The sequence below is a fragment of the Lynx rufus genome, unplaced genomic scaffold (genome assembly GCF_022079265.1).
Source record: "Lynx rufus isolate CCGP_SWC_20201006 ecotype Redwood Valley unplaced genomic scaffold, mLynRuf1.p SCAF_25, whole genome shotgun sequence".
In the NCBI taxonomy this organism is placed as follows: Eukaryota; Metazoa; Chordata; class Mammalia; order Carnivora; family Felidae; genus Lynx; species Lynx rufus.
This window is the reverse complement of record NW_025814840.1, coordinates 15947734-15965732: the sequence shown is the minus strand read 5'-3', so window position 1 is coordinate 15965732 and position 17999 is coordinate 15947734. Positions and strand designations below refer to the sequence as shown.

The following is a 17999-nucleotide window of genomic DNA, read 5'->3' as shown; positions in this document are numbered from 1 at the left end:
TCCTCCTCCCCACCATCCACCCGAGCTCCTGCGCATAGGTTTCTCGTGACAGCTTATGGGAATGTCCCGTACCAGCTCAACTAGAATGGACTAGTCGCTTCGCACAGTATGTCTGAGATTCCACTGTCCCTTCAGACATACAGGCACTGATCTCTTACATACCCTGTTAATAATCACTAGCTTCGCGTTCCAGAAAAGAATTCTAGCAGTGCGGTGTATTTAACTTGCTAAAAGGTTGAGCCGTGATAAAGAATATTTCCTGTTGGGTCTCGTGGTCCAGGTGAATCAAGCAGGGGCTGTGCCCCTTAGTCTGTAATATCTCAGCTTTTACCTGGTCAATGTCCCTGTAAATTGCTTAGAAAATTAGAAGTTATCATTTATTATACGCTAATAACTTTTTTAAAGCTCTTCTAAAATTGCTCTAATGGCTGATGTCCAAACAACTCTGGTTGAAGACGCACGTGCCTACATCTTCTGAGGACCCCGTGGGAGCAGCTAGAACAGCACCTGCCACAGAGGCCAAGGAGGCTCGAGTGCTGCTGAGGGCCTCCCGTGCCTTACCTCCGGGGTGAGCCGTCATCGTGGGGCTGGATGATGACCACCTTCACGGTCACAGAAGTCCGGAGTAGGTCGATCATCTGCTCGTGGGTCAGAGTGGCCACGGCCACCTTGCAGATCTCCACGAGGCGGCTCCCCTGGCGAAGGCCGGCCTTCCAGGCAAAGCCGAAAGGTTCCACGTCGGCAACGATTCCTTCGAAATTCACGTGGAAGCCAAGCTGGCCCAGCCCGTTCCTCCTCAGGGTCATTTCCACAGTCTCGCAGCCTCTTGTCACTATCTGCGGGGGAAGGAGACCGTGAGAGACACCGCTGAAGAGCCCAGGGTAGAGGCGTGCACATAGCCCTCCCAGCCTTTCCCTCCAGCTGTCCCGGTAAGGACGTCACCTTCCCAAGTTCACCAGAATTACCCGTGGCGTCAGATGCAGGGAAAATAACAAAAGTAAAACCACGGCTTCATTCTTCCAAGGCAAATATACTCCTGAAGCGGGTGTCCTGCACTGACGTAGAAGCCACTGACCTGGAGCCTGTGAGCTTCCGACGGGCCCTGATAACTCCCTCCCCCCCTTCCTTGGGTCAACCGACTTGGCTCTTAAGCGTACGAACCCCGCGATTCCGTACGGGCGGTAGCAATGGAAAAAGGGACTCTGTCAAAACTGTGACGAGTATCGCCCGCGAAACATGACGAGCTATTAGACAATTTCATTCAACTTAAAAACCGGCCCAACCCCCTACCAAGCTAGCAGCTGGAGGGCAAGTCTCTCTGTGCTTGCTCTCCCTGTGCACCGGCCCTGTCCTCCGGGAAGCCCTCTCGTAGGGACAGATTGCCTCCGCTCGCCTGGGTGGGGAGCACCGTTTAGCTCACGCGGGGCTCCCGGGCGTCTGCTGACAAGGGCAGCGTGGAGGACGGGCGCTCCTGCAGGCAGCAGAGACCTTCCGTGCCTCCAGGCCACCTCTCCTTCTTTTGGGGGCCAAGGGCAACTTCCGTTGGCTAGGGGCCAAGCAGTGGCAGCTTGCGCGCCCCAAAGTGTGCGTCTGCAGCAGGATCCCAAAAAGGAACCTGGAAGCAGGGTGGTCCGCATCCCACACGGTGCACTAAAGCGCCGGCAATCACCTAATGCCACCCTCAAAAGTGATAACCGAGAATAACTCACCGGCACCGAAAGGAAAACACAGGCTCGTTAAATGTCATTTGAGGACCACGGCATCCCTCATCCGTGGCACATTTAAAGTCAGGGGGCATCAGGCCTGTCTCCCCCAAAGCACTGGGCCAACGTATGAAGCTGCCGTTTAATAAATGCGCCATTTCCGTGAGACGCGTTCTGAATGCACAGATTCCTACTTAATAAGAGCGTTAAGTGCAGCCGTGGGACGGGGCTGCTTCTGTGTCTGGCCGCTGGGTTGGCGGTTTCCATGGTTACCATCACAGGTGCGCGCGCTGCCAATCAACTTCTCACAGACACACGTGACGGCTTGGGGCTCAGGGCAAACGGGGCAAGGGACTGCCAGTCTTGGAGGAGCTTTGAAAGACGGGAGCTTCCAAAGTTCCGAGCTGAACTCGTTGAAAACTGTTGGGAAAGTACTCTTGTCGCACGCACAACCTGAGTAAAATTTTCCTCCGCTCCTCTTTCAACCTTGGTTCAACTAGGCTCTCCTAGCAAAAGTCTACATAGGTATGACACATACTCTGCCTTCTTTCAAATACTAATGCAGTCGTCAGTTGAAATTTAACATCGTATGTCAGCCTGAAGACTGAACAGTCAAGCTCTTCCTGAGTCCTACGTGTCTCTTCTGCTTTTTTTCCCTCCAACCACCTGCTGCCTGCCCTACTTTTGCTTTTTGCTACCTTTTTATCCCTTCTGTCCCTTGCTTCTTAACACTTGCAAGGGATAAAGGATCGCTTATTTGCATTTCTTTATAAACTTACAGGGCTCAATTATCATAGGAAAATGGTGGCTTCCTATCCATGTACCCAGGAGGGCAATATAATTTGCAGCGCACTTTTGGTGGGGGGGGTCAAGTGGTGTTTGTTTGTGTCGTTGTTTTCGGGAGCACAGATGATGATAACTCTGGATCTCCTAAAAAGAAGTATTTATGCTATTACCAAAAGCACAATGTGTCCTGGGACTCCAGACCACATAAACCCATCACAGACTTGATCGTCCCCACATCATGTCTGTGTTTGTGCACATGCACCCAAAAATACTGCTGGACACACGGAGGCCTGTTCCTGTAAATAGTGTCTACAAATAATGAATTTTTCTCTCCGAAGCCTGCGGACACTGACTTGATTGTACTGTCTCTAAATCATGGTCTTGAATGACAAAGGGAAGATTTATATTCAGAGGGAAGAAAGAGGGCAGGAAATGGGTAGAAGTTGGCCTCTTTTCATGATCTGTAATGGGCTAAATCTTTTCTAGAAATGCAATCTACATTCCCTTGGGAGAAGATTTAAACATGAGAAATTCTTTGGTCATGGCACGTTTGTGTCCTCGTACTATGTTTGACTCTTATAACTGGCTGGATGGGCTCAAACTGAAATCTGGATCTTTCTGTGTGACAATCAGGAGCAGGAGTATAACTGGTAAACACCAAGGACGCCATTTAGGGGTTCTGTACTTAAAAACAACATTTTATAAAAAAAATCTCTTTTATGACGAATTTTTTTTTTTAAGTCTAACTTAATGGATAATTCTATAAAACCTCCTCCTCAAGAAACTGTGGCTGGCGATTAATAATGTATTTAACCAGGCAGACTAAATGAAAATACCTGCTGTATCAACATGCACAGAATTGAAGCTGCAAAAAGGAGTTACTCATTCATAGGGTCAACAGCAACTGAGTGCCCATTAATCCCCCTCTGGGAGGGTACTGTCCCGTCAGTCTCCACAGACACACCTAACATCTGGACAATTCTCCATATTTGTGCCTTCAGATACTAAAAAATACATCCTGGTGTTCCCTTTCGGAAGCCGGTTTAACTTTTCCTTTCCAATTCGTCTGTCGTGGGCGCTTCTCCAGCACCCACGAATTCAGCAACCGCTCAAAAGACATGGAATTGGAAATCAAGCTCTGTAGCCACACAAGATGGTAATTCATTCCCGAGGGGCCACAACTGCGGTGGAATTTCCACGGCGGACGCCATCATGAATCTGGGACTGAAGGCCCTCAGGATGGTGGAAATACACGATCTGTACTTACTCCTAATCGCTGGACGATTTCCCTCACGTCTTCAGCACAATTATCCACTGAGGACAGAAGGATACATTCCCCTCTTTCGTAAAACACTTTGATACTCATTAATCCAGAGGTCCACCCAATGACATCCCTGCAGGAACAGTTAAATACAACGTTCTTGGAATCCTTTTCAATCAACATTATGAATTCGTTGGAAATCCCAAGAAGGCATTCAATGTCAGCAGACTGGCCAAAGTCCCGAGCTATCACGTGCCACATGATTGCTCCGACGCTGAACAGGTGGGCATCCTTCCTTGGCTTCACTTTCTCCTTTTTCTTTGCACCCAGTGTAATGAAGCTGAATTTCACAGAGGTGTCCACAGTGGCGGTCGTGACAAAGTTCTCCGCCAGATCCTTCAAGTACTCTTGCCTTGTTCGAGTGGCCATAGCTCGAAACTTTTCCGACTTATGGGCTGCATTTTCTGCGTTGATTACTTTGGCTAAAAGGAAGTCCCGGAATACTGCTGACTTTGGGAAAGTTACTCCTTTGGGAATTGGTGGGCCAAATGGTGGTACGTCTTTTGATCTAGACACCCCAACACTGAGAAAGAAAAAAAAGAAACAAGATGAGCTGTAATACCATCGTACTTACCTTCAGAAATGTGATATATTCCCATACTCTCAACTTACACCATTTTTTGGGTAGCTCTTTGTTATATAATTTCTGGATACCTAGTTTTTGTTTTTCAAACTTGGTAGATGGGTTTTTTTTTCTTCAGTTTATTCATTTATTTTAGTAATGTCTACACCCAATGTGGGGCTCAAACTCACAAGCCCGAGATCAAGAGTTACATGCTCTTCTGACTGAACCAGTCAGGTATCCCGATGGGGGTGGGATGGGGGGAGTGTTATGGGATGAATGGTGTCTCCTCAAAATTTTACGCTTAAGTCTTGAACCCAAGTAACTTGGAATGTGATCTTATTTATGGATAGGGTCATAAAGACATGATTAAGTCAAAATGAGGTCATTAGGGCCCAATCCAATCTAACAGGTATCCTTTTAAAGAGGTTTTGGACACATAGAGAGACACTAGGGACACATGTTCATAGAGGAAAGACCATAGGAGGACCCAATAGGAAGGTGGCCATCTGCAAGCCAAGGAGAGGTCTCAGGAAAAGCTACACCTGCCAACACCTTGATCTTGGACTTCCAGACTCAGAACCGTGAGAAACAAACGTCTGTTGTTTAAACCACCCTCTGTGTGGGTACTTTGTCATGGCTGCCCCAGTGGACTTAGATAGGGGGTAATGGACCAATCAGTGGGAAGGGAAACCAAGAATTTCAGATGGCACCAGGCTGGTACTCTAACTCTGCATTTGGTCATCATGGAGAAAGATAGCAACACTTTCAGTGGAAGTGAGGTTATTAGCCCCAGGTGGCTGCTCGGGATCTCACTGGTACTGGACACGATGATCCCACTTTACAGAGTCAGAATTCTTTAAAAAAAATTTTTTTTAATGTTTATTTAATTTTTGAGAGAGAGGGAGAGACAGAACGTGAACAGGGGAGAGGCAGAGAGAGAGGGAGACACAGAATCCGAAGCAGGCTCCAGGCTCCGAGCTGTCAGCACAGAGCCCGACGCGGGGCTTGAACTCACGAGCCGTGAGATCATGACCTGAGCCGACGTCGGGTGCTTCACCGACTGAGCCACCCAGGTACCCCTACAGAGTCAGAATCCTTAAATGTCCCATTTTTTAAGGAAGTGCTCACTTGGTCACGTTTTGAAAATCTCAATAAAAGTGTTATGGGAGTAAAATTTTGAGTTTCCAGGGACCGGAAAGATCAAATGTAGGGTGACAATGCTCTACAATAGGTCAAAACCAACAAGGCTCCCCTACCTCAGGCAGAAGCTATAGCTGTCTCAAATCCTTTTTGGAATAAGATCAACTATGCAGAGTGAATTAACGATACTAAACAAATGAAGCACTGAGTGGGTGAATGAATTCCATGACGTCTGTGCCCGGGTTAGTGGGCAGCCACTGCCATCCGAGGAGTGGTACTAATCCCACATCTGCCCGGGCGGATACTTTCTGCGGTGGGATGAACAAAGGGAACAATCCATACTCCATCTTGATCATTGTAGAAAACCCTGAACGAGGCGAACTAAGGAATTAACTAATTCTGTCCAAACTGTCAGGTGGGAGCTCCTCCTCTGGAAAGTGGTTGGCTAGATTCTAAACAGATCAGTCTCCACATCGCTCACCTTTGCTTTCACTCTTCAGGAGGGAGAGTCACTTCCGGGGGGTTGGGCAGCGCGATGGAAGACAGTGTGCCTGGGGCCGGAGCTGGTGTGAGAGGGGAGGGGAGGACTCACTCCCTTGGGACAGAGGCACCAAATTCATTCACAGATGGCAGCACATGCACCAAACCAGATGGTGATGGGGCAGACTTGACTCATGTCCCCACAGGAAGGCCCTAAAAATGCTGTAGAGGCTGAAGTGTCTTTGGGACCAACCTCATACTTGGCTCGTCTCCCCTCTGCTACTATGCTTAGAGTGGACATTCTAGACTGAGCAGGAAATTCATTTGTCCTCACGTTTTAACTCCCAGAGAGCTGTCACAAAGCTACCTGTCTAGACTTGTGGCGAGGGTAACCACACCTCGTTGCTTCTTCTCTACACGTCAGTGAGCCCACATGGCCTATCTGCCACTGGGATCTGCCATCCCAAAAAGCTCACGCGATCACCTCTCATAGATCTGTTTTTTTCCTTCTGGTAATGAGCATAGACTTCTGGAAGAATTTTACCCACAGAAGGCTGAGGAGGCCCGATCTCATTTGACACCTTGCAGAATTACTTTTTGCACTTGGCGCGATGGATCTCCAGCTACTCTGACTGCAGCTGACGTGCACGTGAGCCAAAGCATCGGGGAAAACTTTTTATATCTAAATATGTTCCGAGAAAGCTTTCGCTAGTCTAGAAGCTAGGGGCTCCGCAGTAGACAGAGGGAGGCATCTTGTAGAAGGGCAATTCTTTCTGTCCCAAATTACTGACCCGAATATCTAGGTGGACCCTCCCCCTACAATGTATGGTGCCTGATCAACTGAAATCTAAGAACCAAGTTGTATAAGAAAGGCAGCCAGAATTTAGGTCTGGAGATTCTAGGAGTACTACGATATTATGGGACGGAGATCAATGAGAGATAGCTGGTTATAGAAGTTTATACAATCCTTGATTCTTTCAGACACAGTTGGCGTCGGGGGAACATTCCTTTGCCAGATTTAGATAACTGCCAATGGGTTGAAACAAGAACGTGTTTCAGAATTTCTTCTTTTCCCCAAATACCTTGATAGCGAACCTAAATGTAAGACCCCTCCCCCGGAAGAACAATATAAAGATGAGCATTCCCTAATAGGCAAGTTAAAGGGTTTTAGGAAAGCAAAGTGGTGGAGAGCAGGCTCTGTGCCCTGTGTGGGATTCCAGCTCCACTGTTTTCTGAGAGGCTCTGAGCTAGTGATGTAATCCCCTCATTGCCTCAGTTTCCTCATCTGTAATGTTCGTCTGTGTATTTATTTATTGAGAGACTGAGCGAGCGAGTAGGAGAGGGGCAGAAAGAGAGGGAGACACAGAATCTGAAGCAGGCTCCAGGCTCTGAGCTGTCAGCATAGAGCCCAAGGCGGGGCTCGAACTCACAAACTGTGAGATCACGACCTGAGCTGAAGTCAGACGCTCAACCAAATGAGCCACCCAGGCACCCCAGTTTCCTCATCTGCAAAATGGAGTTTCAATTGTGCCATTCTCAAAACTCCATGGTGAAGTTTAAAGGAAAAAATGCATGCATAGCTATTATTATGCAAATCGTTACTATCAAATAGTACTTCCTGGCAAGTCTGTTGCCTCCAGACCTGCCTCTCCAAGGTGAAAGCGTGCCCTTCTAGGTTTCTGGGCCTGCGATCCAGGGCACATCAACCCAACCGCACTTCTAGACGATCGGTCTGCACTAAGGGGTAGCACAGGTACCCAGGACGCGCTGTCACTCACACCTGCACAGAGCTCCTCAGGGAAAACAGTACTCGCCGGGGTTCCCTGAGATCTGTGCGGTCCATCCGGTCTCCTTCGAGACACATCCATGGATTAAGACGCGGCAATTCGGAAAACAGTTGACCTGGACTGTATTTTGTCGTTTCCTTGGAAATTCTCTTAATGAATTTATCTTGTCACTGGTCTGCTTTGAGGACCAGAGAATAAACGAAAGGGCCCTAGAAGGTGTTTTTGGAAAATGTGAGTGCCGTAACCTTATTCCATGTGACAAGAGTTAATGTGGCTTCATAAAATGTGATGGAATGGATGTGACTATAGTATTCAAGAAGATTATTACCGACTTGTTGAGCAATACTCGTTGAAGTTTTTAAGCATGGTGGGTATGAATGTTTATGAGGCACTTTCCAGAATTTGACGTATTCTACTGACTATACATTTGAATCTCATGAGCAAAGGGTAATTTAGTGATAACAACGTGGGTTCTTAAAAATCAATGATTCCAGATTTGAATGATTTGCACGCTGCTATCCTGTGTCAGAGAAAACAGGACGCAGTCCACTTTGTTTATGGGAAAGATTTACATCTAGTCCCAGACTGGCTTCAACATCCCTCCCTGGTCATTTTATTACTTTATTTGTTATTTTGTTAAAACCAGAAAACCTGAAACAAATGAAAATAGACATTACCGTTCCTTAAGATTTTTGGTGCTCGTGCACCATCTCATGAAGTGAGTATAAACGAAATGGAAAGTAATTCAAAATACTTGACGTGACCTAAAAAGAGCAGCCAATAAGATAACACCAAATTCCATAAAGCTGTAGGCTTAAGTTCCCAACCCATGTGGGGCGCCTGGGTGGCTCAGTCGGTTAAGTGTCTGACTTCGGCTCAGGTCGTGGGTTTGTGGGTTCAAGCCCCGCGTCGGGCTCTGTGCTGACAGCTTGGAGCCTGGAGCCTGCTTCGGATTCTGTGTCTCCCCCTCTCTCTGTCCCTCCCATGCTCATGTTTTCTCTGTCTCTCAATAATAAACAAATATTAAAAGAATTTTTTGGGGCGCCTGGGTGGCGCAGTCGGTTGAGCGTCCGACTTCAGCCAGGTCACGATCTCGCGGTCCGCGAGTTCGAGCCCCGCGTCAGGCTCTGGGCTGATGGCTCAGAGCCTGGAGCCTGTTTCCGATTCTGTGTCTCCCTCTCTCTCTGCCCCTCCCCCATTCATGCTCTGTCTCTCTCTGTCCCAAAAATAAATAAAACGTTGAAAAAAAAAAATAAAAAAAATAAAAAAAAAAAAAAGAATTTTTTTCCAACCCATTAGGAAGGTTCCTTTGAGGTTATTCTTCATAATGACCATTCATTGGGTGAGATCTCAGAAGAATAATCCAATTTACCATGTCTGTACCAACATTATTGGTTTTAAACATATCCTCTAGACAGAACGGAGGTTATGCTTTTTTAAAAACATCATTTTGCTCGGATGTGAGTAAGAATCACCGGGGTGTGTGGGGGGGGGGGGGGGACGCACCAATGCTCAAGTCCATCCCAGGTCTCTGGGATTCGCAAACTGCACGGTAGGGCCAGAGAATTTCCACACTTAACAAGCTGACCGTGAGGCACCACGCGGGCTGAGAGCTACCAGCTTACGGACTCTTGTGCTCCTCTGGGCTGGGCGTGGGACGGGGATGTGTACCGGCAACAGCTAACACCAAGACCAGCTTCTCTGCCTTTAGGAGAGCACCCTTCACAGTCTTCAGGGTCTCCCCACCCCGGGCCAGCACACACACAGGCACCCTGCCCTCGGCCCAGCGGCCCAGCACTTACTGTTTTAGGATGAAAAAGGGAAATAACCTTTGGGGAGTGCCAGGAACTCTCGGTGGCATTCTGCATAATTTCTGCTTCTTCTACAAGCGGATGTAGGTACTATTATCCTCCACTTTAAGGGAAGGAATTAAAGGTAAAACAGTGCGTACAAAGTACCGCGAGCAGCGGGGCTGGGTTCTAAACTCAGGTCAGAGAACCACTCTTTTACCAACGCCCCCAAATCTTCCAGCGGTAACTACTTTGTACACGAGTCTTGGGGGGAGGGATAGTCAGAAACAGGCTCGGGATTCTGAGGCACACGTATGGCCTTTTTTTTTTTTTTTTAGGTTTATTTATTTTTGAGAGAGAGAGAGAGAGAGTGAGCGAGTGAGCGAGTGCACAAGCAGGGGAGGGACAGATAGAGAGAATCCAAAGCAGGCTCTGTGCTGTCAGCGCAGAGCCTGGCATGGGGCTCGAACTCACAAGCCATGAGATCATGACCTGAGCCAAAATCAAGAGTCAGATGCCTAACCATCTGAGCCACCCAGGCGCCGCACGCGTATGGCCCTTTGAAATCACCAAAGCAAGCGCCAATTCCTGGTCTCAGGCACCCTGGGGGAGGGAGTGTTTCCAAGATCTTGGAGGAGAAGAAATGTTTTAGCCCTGCAGTAACTACTTCTGCTAGCAAAGAGCCGAAATGGCCACGCCATCCACCTCTGAGGCTGGGATTAATTAAGCTATGGTTCTGGCAGGGTCTGGATGCAGTTTTTAAGGGGAAATTGAGGAAATGTGGAATCTACAATGTTGAACGCTCAGGCATTTCATTTTTCAAAGCAGGAAAAGAGGCAATTATTTCTTACAGAAACTACCTGAGTGAAGACAGTGGAAATATAATTAGAAAAAGGGAAAAGGATAATTATGGGGTTAGAGATAATAATTGCAAAACAAAGATATTTCAGGAGAAGGTGTTCTGTTGAAATAGACCCCGCGGAATAAAGCATCAGGGATAGCAGACTCACCTGTAACACACGTTTTCGGTACACGGATTGTGCACTTTGACTATGACAAAGACGTGCTGAAAGTGAGACCGGATGCTTCGTGGAGTAAAAGGAAGTGCTCCGGGTTCTTGGAAGACAATGGTCACAATGTCATTTCCGATATGCCTTTTCCTCAGAAGCTGCGGTCAAGAAAGCGAACACACAGAGTTACCAACACGGTTTTCTGTAAAAACCCGATGTGTAGAAATACACAACTCACTCGACTTTCCATCAAAACGAAATTTTTTTTAATGTTTGTTTTTGAGCGAGAGAGAGACAGCGTGCGAGGGGGGAGGGGCAGAGAGGGAGACACAGAATCCGACGCAGGCTCCAGGCTCTGAGCTGTCGGCACTGGAGCCCGACGCGGGGCTTGAGCCCACGAACCGTGAGATCATGACCTGAGCCGAAGTCGGATGCTTAACCGACTGAGCCCCCCGGGCGCCCCTCATCTTTCAGTGTCAAAGCAGTGATTCGCAAAGCCAGAGTCATTCTCTGGGAGCTAGCGCTCCTCAGTATGACACAGGAAGAACCAAATGGGCTGCGTCTGGAACGTCTAGGAAAAAAAAAAAAAAGACCTAACCAAGTTATTCCTTTACCTTAAAATTCAACTTGCGTTCCCTCTCCTTTTCACCTTGGATCTTTTCTACCCTAAAATAATAGCACGCGAGAGCTCAGAAACTTTCAGGGATTTTTTAATGTTAAGTTCTTCAACTTACAGTAAGGAGACAGTCCAAGAGAGGGTAATGATTTGCTAAAAGCTCTACACCGGTGTGTTAGGGCCTTAGCCTGTGTCTCCACATGCATTTCTGCAACACTATTATTTTGGTGGCTAATATATTCAAACTAATTAACTGAAATCTAACCTTTCAAATATAATTCGAAAGCACAGAATTCTACCAGATTAATGGCTGGAAAATGCAATGGGGTATAATCTTATAAATTACAAATGTGGCAGGAGAGAAGGAACCCCAGAGCAGTAACAGTCTATTGTTTTTAAGTTTCTTTATTTATTTTGAGAGAGAAAGAGAGACAAAATACGTAAGTGGAGGTGGGGGGGGAGAGGGGGCGGAGAGGAAAAGAGAGAGAGAGGAGGAGAGACAGTCCCAAGTAGGCACAGAGCCCTATGTGGGGCTCGAACCCATGAACCGTGAGATCATGATCTGAGCCGAAACCAAGAGTCTGACACTTAACCAAACGTGTCACCCAGGAGCCCCCAGAGCAGTAACATTTTAACAGCAATTTCATTTTTGATGTTCCTTTTGCCTAGAACGTTCCCTTCCACCCCCAGTTTCTCCTAGACAACTCACTTAGGGCTCTCGTTAGGTATTACCTCACCTGAAAGGAACTTTCTTGACAAGCCTACCTTGGCACGCCACCCTGACTGATGCCCAGGCCGATTTCTAGTACATTAGTTGCCATCGTCTGTGCTGTTGACTGACTTGTGCATCAGGTCATAATGTCCAGAAGGGCAGGAGACCTGTCTCGTAGACTTCTGATTTCCTAGTTTCTAATGGCCTGTTCAGGACATAGCCGACACCCAGTACACATTTGCTGAGTGAATAAATGGGTGATAGAGATAAGCGATCACAGCCACACAACACTCTGCAATAAAACTGGGATCACACCTTTGAATGTATGTCGATAAATCCATACACAAAAGCCCTCTCTAAGTTTATGCAAGTAAAACCATAGCATCTGTGCTCACAAAGTTTGTGATCTTCAGTTTTAATAGATACAATAATCTTTATAGGAGTTGGTGATGTCACTGCGGGAATGAGATAATCTCAGGTAGTAAATCTCTCTTTACTAGCAATAATAAAGACAACGAGCTTGCTCTTAAATTTATTTGGCACCTATAGAACATACCTCACCGTAAAGAGCATTAAGTTCAACTCTTAAAGCCTTTGAAGCCCAGACACAAAAAGGGTTTCATTGTCAGGCCCCTGACTTGTGATTTAGCATGATAAAAGGTCTGGGAGCATGGGGACGAAACGTTCAAATGTTCCTTCTTCCCGAGTTCTCTACATGCCAGTTAAATTACCGAGTCACATGCTGAAAAACTCCCAGTTAAATCAGCCTGGCTAAAGTCATAGGCACAAAAAAGCCCACCTTACTGTCTGGGTCAAGTATTGAAACATACACGAATATATTTTAACACAGACCCAATGGGCCATCTGTAGTTTTAAAAATGTTTGCAGAGTAAGTTAAAATGTGCCACTTTGGGCGCACGTGAAAAAAATCTGTAGCAAACTAGGTCCTACACGGTGTGTGGTTATTTACCCATACTACAGATGGACACAGACGAGAACCACAATAAGCGTTTCACGTAAGGAAAAGAAAATGGAAGGAAGGAGAACTCTCTAAACCAATCAATAGCTGAAAATTGCACTAGCTTAAGATGTTCTTCCCTCATCTCCACAATAACTGAAATACAGGATTCATAGGTACTATAATAGGACAAACAGGGAAATCAGGAACAAATGAAACGATTAAAAGAACGACCTTAGGGGCGCCTGGGTGGCGCAGTCGGTTAAGCGTCCGACTTCAGCCAGGTCACGATCTCGCGGTCCGGGAGTTCGAGCCCCGCATCAGGCTCTGGGCTGATGGCTCAGAGCCTGGAGCCTGTTTCCGATTCTGTGTCTCCCTCTCTCTCTGCCCCTCCCCCGTTCATGCTCTGTCTCTCTCTGTCCCAAAAATAAATAAACGTTGAAAAAAAAAAATTTAAAAAAAAAAAGAACGACCTTAAATACCTAACATCGTGTGCACCAGAGCGGCTGAATGTGACACACAACAGCTGACACCATACTTTTAAAACATTTTTTTTCTAAGTTTATTCATTTATCTAGAGAGAGAGAGAGAGAGAGAGAGAGAGAACTGGGGGAGGGGCAGAGAGAGAGAAAAGGAGAGAGAGAGAATCCCAAGCAGGCTCTGAGCTCCACAGAGCCCGATACGGGGCTCAAACTCACATACTGGGAAGTCATGACCAGAGCTGAAACCGAGAGTCGGGTGCTCAACCGACTGAGCCACCCAGCGCCCCAGCTCACACCATACTTTACTCGATATCCTTGAAACACAAGAGTTCTCAGATTTACAGAAAGATGGCGGTCAGGATGGCCAAGGCCACAGAGTGAATTCTGTAGCCCTTCCTGCCTGTGGGGCTGCTGCGTTGAACTTGACCTTGGCCAGCCCTCTCAGATTAATCAGGCACGAACTCATGAGTCGGTGTCTCCTCGCTCTGCTGCGGGAGCAACAGCCAACTGGACAGCTACTCCCGTCCATTTTCTCCTCGAGCAAAGGGAAGACTGGGTCCAATTCTACACTTCACACCACAGGAACACGGAAAGCCCAACTTCAGGGCTGGTTCCCTTGACAACACGTCCCTTCCTAAGCACATTCTTTGGCTCTGTAACAGGGCCAAAAATGTTTTTAAAAGTCTAGTTAAGGGGCGCCTGGGTGGCTCAGTCGGTTAAGCGTCCGGCTTTGGCTGAGGTCATGATCTCGCGGTTTGGGAGTTCGAGCCCCACGTCGGGCTCTGTGCTGACAGCTCACAGCCTGGAGCCTGCTTTGGATTTTGTGTCTCCCTCTCTCTCTGTCCCTCCCCTGTTCATACTCTCTCTCTCTCAAAACTAAATAAACATTAAAAAAAAATTTTTTTTAAGACATAATAAATCTCAGGGCACCTGGGTGGCTCAGTCAATTAAACATCAGACTTTGGCTCAGCTCACGACCTTGCAGCTCGTGAGTTCAAGCCCCACGTCGGGCTCTGTGCTGACAGCTCAGAGCCTGGATCCTGCTTCGGATTCTGTGCCTCCCTCTCTCTCTCTGCCCCTCCTCCGCTCGCACTCTGTTTCTCGCTCTCAAAAATAAATAAACATTAAAAAAAAAAAAAAAACAAGTAAAAGTCTGGTTAATTTAACCACGGTTGCAAAATGTACTTGGTGAGACAGTAAACTGTTTGGCCGGGTGGGGGAAAAAGGAGAGTCCTCAGCAAAGTAAAATCTGAAGCTCTTTGCAAGAGAATAAAATAAAATAAAATAAATTAACACCTTGCCCATTAACAGGATGCTTGAATTTGTTTAGAGGCTAAAAGAAATAGAACATCTGGCAGTGTAACAGAAATATTCACTGTTTTCCAGGATCTTGCCAAACATTAAATAACCTTAAGTAATTTTTCAAGCTTCTTATATAAAGGAAAACAGTTTTCTTCAGTTGTTACTTCTGTTTGTCTTCTCATCGGTCAGTGAAATTCTGTGCGATCAGAGTCCGGAACGGGAAGGGGAAAGAGTGTGGCAATCCAGCAAGATATGAAGGCAAACCCATGGGTGACCAAGACCCCTACGGCACGATTTGTCTCAGGAATGCAGGACCGATGCCTTCTAGCGCTAACTGCTCCTTTGAACATGTGAAGCACTTTTCAGTGCCAAGAGAACCGCCTTCGTGTCTTCGACTGCAAGAGTGAGTTAATAAATATTGTGTTAGATAGCGGCGCCTGGGTGGCTCAGTCAGTTGAGCGTCTGACTCGCGGTTTCGGCTCAGGTCATGATCTCATGGTTTGTGGGTTTGAGCCCCGCGTCAGGCTCGGCACTGATGGTGCGGGAGTCTGTTTGGGATCCCCTCTCTCTCCCCCGCTCTCTGCCCCTCCCCCACTTGTGCTCGCTCTCTCTCTCAAAATAAACTTATTAAAAAAAGATCTTTTATTAAAAACATATTGTGTTAGATTCACACAATCCTATGAAATGCCCAATGCTTCGTTCAAGCAGTGAAAGAGGACAATTAGAGTGAAATGTGACTCTTCACCCAGTTCCATAGCAAAAAGCATCCAGATGCTACAGAAATAGGAACCTTAGGGTTTATGCTCAATCCCATCGCCAGCCTTCACGGCCTCACAGGACCGGTTTTAACTTGGGGCAACAATTAAAAGCAAGTGCAAACAATGGTCCAGTAGCCACACCTTGGTCAAAGGTGGCACAAAGTTAAGTCAGATCTACTGGCCTCTGTACAAACAGGTTCGTTTGTTGATTTTTCTTTCTTTTTTTTTTTTTTAAGCATAGTAAGAAGAAGCATTTTGCACCTAATTCTGGAGGGGAGTGGGAAGCAGGCTGTACAATATGAAAGAAATGCAATTGATATGTGGTTCAGAAGTCTCTGAGAGTCAGAATTAGTGAAGAGAAAAATTTAATTTGAAACTGGAAAAGGCCGATCTCCAGAGAGAGACTCCGGTCTTAAGAAGCAAAGATGTGAAAATCAGCAATGATTTCAAAGAGAAAACTGCACCATTAAATGATTACAGTTTACGTTCTGAAATTCAAAGAGATGAGCCCAGAACGGAGCAAAAAATGACATGTATCCCTGTGAAAACCAATCACAAGTTCTGGGTCTTAGTCCTTGGATTGGAATCTCATGTCCCATCATTAGGAACAGGGTTGACCAAGAGTCCTTTGACCCCATCCTTCCCACCTCTCTGACCTTATCATGCACCCCTTTTCCCCTCCCAGATAGCTACCTCATCCCTCCAACAACCCAGCTTGTTTCTGCCACAGGGACTTTACACTTGCTACCCTCTTGTGTGGGAAGTTTCTCCCCCTCACACGAAGGGCTAGCTTCTCCCGCTTCAGATACCTTCCTAATTTTGCATGTGTTCACACAACACCCACACACACATGCATGCACACACACCCTCACGTACTCTATACTCAAGACTCAACACCAGCGGTTAGAATTTTGTTTTGATTTTTAGGAGACATCTAGAGTTTCCTGTGGAAAGTAGAAACAGGAATGTAGAACAGTAGTATAATAAGAAAGAGGAGGAAACCTATGCACATGACCGCATAAATACAAAAGATCTGTATCCAGGGACGGAGGGCCTTGCCCACCGCTCCCCACACACAAAAAAGTGAACACCAGGGCAACTAACCACTCTTATCTCAGATCAGCAAGATCGTATCGAATTCAACTGCAGTTTTGAAAATTCATCATTGATACACGTTATACAACCGATACAAAAATACTGCATAAACTATTTACTGCAAAACACTATATAAAATAATTTTACCAATAAGAAAAGTAAATGGACAAACTAGTTGAGCAAGCAAGGCAGAATATTCTGCAAACAGAGAAACAAAATTAACCAAGAATGTGGATTTTTAAAGTGAAGATAAGAGGTTGGGGCGCCTGGGTGGCTCAGTCGGTTGAGCATCCCACTTCAGCTCAGGTCATGATCTCACAGTCCATGGGTTCGAGCCCTGCGTCAGATTCTGTGTCTCCCTTTTTCTCTGCCCCTCCCCCGTTCAGGCTCTGTCTCTCTTGTCTCAAAAATAAATAAACATTACAAAAAAAACAATTTAAAAATAAAAAAAAAATAAAGTGAAGATAAGGGGAGGAATATGAAGATACAACTATTTCCTTTTTTAAATTTTTTTTAACGTTTATTTATTATTGAGAGACAGAGAGACACAGAGCGTGAGCAGGGGAGGGGTAGAGAGAGGGGGAGACACAGAATCCGAAACAGGCTCCAGGCTCTGAGCTGTCAGCACAGAGCCCGACGCGGGGCTCGAACCCACAAACCTCGAGATCATGACCTGAGCCAAAGTCGGTCGCCTAACCGACCGAGCCACCCAGGCGCCCCGAAGACACAACTATTTCTGATACTGGGTCCTACCAACACTATTGTAAGCAATCGTTCTTATTGTCTGGTGTAAGTACACATTGCTATTTAGGGCCTGGGGATAAATCTAATCGTGGAATGCTGCATAGGCATTTTATTCTTCCAAAAGATTCCATATTATGATTTATACGTGAACCCAACTGCAGTCAGGACCGGTTCGTATAGCACTTAATGAGGTAGATTCCTCCTGCATGTGAACGGTTCCTTAACAGTTCCAATTAGGACCCACAGAAGTGCGTGCACAAACCCCTTAAGGCAGGCCGGCCATTTATCCAAATTATATGGAGAAAGGGTTGCAGCCTGGCTCAAACCTAACAAGCTGTGTCTCCATGACCTCTGTCGAGGTCAAGTCCGTCCCTAGTCTAACACCAGTATTCTTCAAACGGAATCTCAGAGACCTAGGAGCGTGGCCTTATTCCTTAGGTATCCAAGGGGCTCGGACACCTCTTCCAAGCAGAGCAGTTTACCGTTGACGCGTGCATTTAAAAAAATACTAATTGACGATGTGCCAGGCACCATGCTCCCTTCCTCCATTTTATGTACTCAGACTGAAGAAAAGGTCTGTCTGCCAAAGTGAGGACTGAAACTCATTTGTGGGCTTCTTTCCACTGATAACATCCCACGACAGCCGACCCATGATCTGTCTACAGGACAAGCAGACGGGGAAGCACGCAGGGGTGTCAGCCCTGGGAAAAGAGACCCGGGTGCCAGACTGACCCAGAGAGAAGGAGGGGT

General features: G+C 46.6%; 1 protein-coding gene across 2 annotated transcripts in view; it reads right to left on the bottom strand.

Moving 5' to 3' along the window:
* The window catches only part of SIPA1L2 (signal induced proliferation associated 1 like 2), a 108757-nt gene that overhangs the window by 55262 nt on the left and 35496 nt on the right, over positions 1 to 17999 (bottom strand). For both annotated transcript variants that reach the window (XM_047088736.1, XM_047088735.1), the window contains exons 6-8: positions 10583 to 10740; positions 3757 to 4333; positions 562 to 836 (exon numbers count right to left, since the gene is read on the bottom strand). In XM_047088736.1, coding sequence (XP_046944692.1) covers positions 562 to 836; positions 3757 to 4333; positions 10583 to 10740 — 1010 coding nt within the window. The remainder of the gene's footprint in view (positions 1 to 561; positions 837 to 3756; positions 4334 to 10582; positions 10741 to 17999) is intronic.